The following is a 5,477-nucleotide window of genomic DNA, read 5'->3' on the forward strand; positions in this document are numbered from 1 at the left end:
TGGACATGTCAAAGGTCGGAATAATCGGCGCGCGTGCATGAGAAGGTGTACGAATGCAGAGGAAATGTCTATCCTTTCTGCCTACCCTCACGGAAACGACGTGATGATTTGTTGACCTATACGTCCGATCTTCATTCGAATGTATTATGTACGAACGCGTTATAGTTTATTCGATTATTCGGTCAGCCGATTGCGCGCGGCGCTAGCTGTTACGTCTGAGCTCTGAGCGCATTAGAACGAGAATTGACTAGAATCGCCTTGTCCGTCGCGAGAATTGGAAATTGTCAAATAAAGCCGAGATGTCAGCTCTTCACAAACTGTCGAAGTTCCAGCCGATGGTCAGCAATGGACTCCTTTCGAAGAGACTGAACCACCGCGCCGTGGTGCAATGCATACCAGCCAGGAATAAAGTCTCCGGACCCGTGAGTACCGACTCGTTCGTCGCAAATATCCATTCCACTCGATAACTTGCAACTCGTCAGCAATTTTTAAAGTACCTACTTTAATCCATCCTCAACTTTACAATGGATGTTCGCGTTAAATTCGTCAAAAATTCCTAATTTGAAATTTCGTTACGTAATGTCTTTGCTCCCCAGTTTGACAGCTTATCAATTTGAGGTTATATATTTAACGGACTTGGCGAGTCCATTTAACAACGTTAAATACATTTCTTTATAATATAAACAGGTACAATTGAAAGAAAATACAACTTCTTCTCTCAATGCCCTGTCGGGTATCCCTAACGTGACCATTAATTTTCTTATCAGGGCGGAACGTATCCTGCAGAAATAAAACTTTTTGGGGGTTTTACAAATTAATCAAATTGATTTATTTAGGATAATTTAAATAGCGCCGTTTTTGTGAAAATCGCCTCGAGGGTACTGTACAATGAGCAGTCTTCCTTCATTCTGACCTTTCTCTTGACGCTCAAATTAGTAGAATGATAAGTTCACGCTTCTACCAGCTGAGACAGATTAAATGCATACGCAAAAATTTGCCAGTTGATGCCGCCCGTCAATCAATAAATGCGTTTGTAGTGTCTAGAGTCGATTATTGTAATGGTATCTACGCAGGTCTACCGATGAACAAAATGACTCGCCTACAGTCTGTATTGAATTCTGCAGCGAGACTTATTTTTGGAATCTCTAAATTCAGTCATATCACTCCACTGCTTCGGGAATTGCACTGGCTACGTTTTCCACAGAGGGTGGAATACAAGCTCTGTTGGCTTATGTGTAAGTCACTGCACAACTCTGCTCCGGAATATCTAAGGGAACTCTGCATTCCAGATGAACTGGCTGACAGACGTCTTACGCTTAGATCAGCTACATCTACGTCGAAAGGAAAAGTTATTATACCTCTACGCAAACAGCGCACTAAATTCGGCGAACGTGCATTTGCGGTCGCAGGCCCTACGGCATGGAACGCTCTCCCAGCAGAGGTCCAGCACTGTGAGAGTGAAGTGATGTTTCGGAAGAAACTTAAAACCCACTTTTTCTCTAAATCATTTGAATAAATTCTTGGCATGTGGCGGAAAAGTACATTATTTTTATTAAACTAAAAAGTTGAAATTAAATTTATATCTTTATCACTCTGTAAAGCGCCCTTGAGGTATTATATTACGAAAATGGCGCTATATAAGTTATCCATAATTATTCTTGTGCAGTTTGACATTAATGAATCTCAAAAATTTTCTTTGTTTCGACTCTTTCAACATTGCTTATGTGAATTTTGTAATTATGGAGTTTAATCAAGAACATGCACAAAAACATCGATATAATTATTCAATGTCTTTTCAGGAGATGTTCGGCCTCGCGGCCGTCATGGTGGCCTGCTGGGTGGCCACCCCCTGCTACATCCTCGTCAACCTGAAGTACTACAACGGCAGCGCCAAGCGCGCCTAGGCCGGCAGTCCCTTCACCCTCATCGCTACGGCCACTCTGCACCGCTGTAAATGTCGTCATAATAAACACCTCTCCTAGAATCGCTGTTTCAATTCATATCTTAATCGTCTAACTGACTGTTGTGTTGAAAATTAACTGTTTTTGAATATTAATAAATGTGTCTGTGTTGCATTCACAAGGAAAAGAAAAATTCTTAATTTTGATTACAAACTATAGTCCTCAACATATAGCTTGATTAGAATGACAGCTGTCCAACTAATTTCATTGGTGATGGGAAATTACTGATCACTGATCAAATCGATTTTATCAGTTACTTCAAGCAATCATTAAACTCTGTTTCCGAAAATTGGTATAAAAAATGAAAAACAAGCCTATTATAGTGTGTTTAACATAATTATTCACCAAAAAATGAGACATTTATACTTTTTTCATGAACAACATCAAATTAATTATTTTTTATTCGATCAATTTACATTGATCAATTTGTCCCGTCTCTAATGAATATTGCAAGAATTTGCAAAATGATGTAACCTTGTAAGGACGTCGTTAATAATTAGGTTTATTTTAGTTTTCTTTTAGTTTTAAAGCTGATTAGGAATTTGTGTACCTGGGAAGTATGTTCACTAGGGATGGAATGACTGAGAAAGATATTGAAAGGAGGGTGAGTGCCGGGAACAGAGTGAACGGTGCAAATAAATGCTTGTCCCAAGAGGCAAAATTGGCAGCTCACAACGGAGTCCCGGTCCCGTCCCTGATGTATGGGAGCGAAGTATGGACTTGGAAAAACAGGGATGAAAGTAGGCTGAATGCTGTCGAAATGCGATCTCTCAGGCAAATGTGTGGTAAAACTATGTACGATAGATGCGCAAATGTTGAGATCCGTACATTATGTAAGGCTCCGACGAGCATTATCGACAAAATCAAGAAAGGAGCTCTGCGCTGGTTTGGACATGCAGAACGAATGGACAGCGAGAGAACGGCTAAGAATATTTACAATGCGAATGTTGATGGACGCAGAAATAGAGGAAGACCGAGAAAGACATGGCATGACCAAATCCAACAAATACTTGAAGATGGACATGTCAAAAGTCGGAATAATCGGCACGCGTGCATGAGAAGATGTATGAATGTGGAGGAAGCGAGATCTGTATGCAAATATCTATATAAATAACACTCTAGTGTTGTGGCGTTCTATCCTCTCTGCCTACCCTTACGGGAAATAGCGTGATGCTTTTTTTATTTTTATTTATTTAACTTTGTTGTCGTTATAATAGTAATTTTAGAAATTTAATAACTTAAGTAGATGCTAAATATGGTGTGTAAAGTGGTCGACAGGTCATAAGCCCTGCAAATGCCTGTATCTCCTTATTTCCTGTTCTACGTCTTTGTTTTACAAACATTTTGACATTCTTATTTTCAACAATGTTTTGAGTTTGACCAAATTTTTGAAGACAAGGACTGGATTGAACCCCTTTAGGAGCCGTTTATATTAACATATTACAACAGAGATGAAGAACATTTTATAGGCAGAATGGTGAATGTTCCGTAGCGTGTAAAGTGGCCACTTAAACCAACCATTGACAGGTCATAAACCCTGTGGATGCCTAGACTTCTCTGTTCCCTTCTATAAAATGTTCTTCATCTCTGTTGTGATATGTTAATGCTCTAATTTTGTTCAAGACATGCTGGAATTAGGTAATGGAAAATTAAAATCAAAGTTGTTACAAAAAATATATATATTTATCACAGATTAAAAAAAAATAAAACTTGACCGGTGAGTACGATTGATCGTACTGATTTTCCTCATTGACCGGTGTATAGGGCACTGCCCTAGATCGATGAGGGGAAAACACGTAAAACTTAAATTAATTTCAATCGGTATTTTTACATACGCTATTGAAGACGGGTGATACTATGAGACCGGTTTCGTCGCTTTTGCGACATCGTCTATATTACACCGTTCCATGTCTGCTCCCGAGCGTCCTCCCGGAACGCTTTTTGGGTGGCCCTGCCAAAAAATCAACCGATAGTTGGACGGTAATCGTTACATGAACACGGGGGGGGGTGCCCATCGTCATCGGCCCTTTTCCGCACACGGTGGTGCAAACCAAATGTGTTACAAGACAAGAAGATCAGTCCATAAACAATGAAATTTTGCAGTTTGGACGACCTTAAAAGTAAATATTTTACAACAATGTTTTGAGTATGTCCAAATGCTTGCAGACTGGCTGGATTTCCTCGCTAGGAAGTTATTAAGATCTAAATTTTCCACTGTTTAAAATCTAAATTTTGCAAAGGGAATATGGAAGTCTAGGCATTTACAGGGCTTATGATCTGTGATTGGCTGTTTTACTTCACAAAAGTCAACAGATGGAAGAATCGAGGAAATGTGGATGTTTAAACAAATGCAGAATGGTGAATATTCAGTGTGTAAAGTGGCCGCTTGAACCAGCCAATGACAGATCATAAGCCCTGCGAATGCCTAGACTTCCATATTCCCTTCTCAAAACTGAATTCCTTCTCTGTTGCCACAGTCGGCCTCATGGTGCAATGGTCAGCGCGTTTGCCTACCTAAAAATATTTCATAGTCCCCCCTGGACTGGTACCTGAAGCGTAAGACTGATCATCTTACCTTCATGTGACAAAAATGATCGAGATACGCCGCGATTGGTGTGCCAATGCAGTGCCCTATGCACCATTAGGTGCGGAAAGGGAATGATGATAATGTTGCGACAAATTTAGATCGATTTTTTACTCCCGCCCTGCCGGGAATCGGAACACGGTACCTCGGGGGCTGTAGACAAATACGCCAACCTCAACACGAGGCGGTTTTATATTGAATTTTTACCACAAATAATTTAACCTTTTTATATCTAATTTCCAGTAGCGCTGAACTTCTCATCGCTCGAACGACCCTGGCCCGATACGTCCAGAACGCCTCCGATATATTTGTATTTACACCACCAATATTTTGAGTTTGTCCAAATTTTTGTAGACAAGGACTGGATTCAACTCTCTGGGGAGCTGTTTATATTAACATATTACAACAGAGATGAATAACATTTAAAAGAAGGTAATATATACATCTAGGCATCTACAGGGCTTATGACCTGTCAATGGCTGGTTTAAGCGGCCACTTTACACACTGTGTAACATTCACCATTCTGCCTATATTTGAACATCTATATTCCTTCAATTCTTTCATCTGTTGATGTTTGTGAAGTTAAAGAGCTGAAACCTTTATTTATGCGGGTGAGATTCATCTAATTGAATTATTTCACCTACATACTAGACTAGGCAACGCCTGAAAATATTATTTTTTCAATTTCTATACTTCTTCATGGACCAGGTAATTTATCAACAAAGATTTCAGCTCTTTAACTTCACAAATATCAACAGATGAAAGAATTGAAGGAATGTTGATGTTCAAATATAGGCATAATGGTGAATGTTACACAGTGTGTAAAGTGGCCACTTAAACCAGCCATTGACAGGTCATAAGCCCTGTAGATGCCTAGACGTATATATTACCTTATTTTAAATGTTCTTCATCCCTGTTGTAATATGTTTGTA

The 5,477-nt window shown here is 39.6% G+C and overlaps 1 protein-coding gene across 1 annotated transcript; it reads left to right on the top strand.

Moving 5' to 3' along the window:
• The first annotated feature begins 217 nt into the window (after window positions 1-217).
• Window positions 218-1,984, top strand: LOC148277141 (uncharacterized). Its single transcript, XM_088233306.1, has 2 exons — window positions 218-422; window positions 1,800-1,984. The coding sequence occupies exons 1-2, from the start codon at window positions 300-302 to the stop codon at window positions 1,902-1,904; spliced, it is 228 nt and encodes a 75-aa protein (XP_088089432.1). The 5' UTR covers window positions 218-299; the 3' UTR covers window positions 1,905-1,984.
• The last annotated feature ends 3,493 nt before the right edge of the window (window positions 1,985-5,477 follow it).

The sequence above is a fragment of the Micrasema longulum genome, unplaced genomic scaffold (genome assembly GCF_059751315.1).
Source record: "Micrasema longulum isolate JH-2025_06_02 unplaced genomic scaffold, ASM5975131v1 h1tg001080l, whole genome shotgun sequence".
Taxonomy (NCBI): Eukaryota; Metazoa; Arthropoda; class Insecta; order Trichoptera; family Brachycentridae; genus Micrasema; species Micrasema longulum.

Bases quoted from the DNA above. Each gene is read 5' to 3' on its own strand.
- LOC148277141 (XM_088233306.1), top strand. From the start codon at position 300: ATGTCAGCTCTTCACAAACTGTCGAAGTTCCAGCCGATGGTCAGCAAT. The intron at 423-1,799 runs GTGAGTACCGAC...ATGTCTTTTCAG, and splicing joins GGAATAAAGTCTCCGGACCC to GAGATGTTCGGCCTCGCGGC.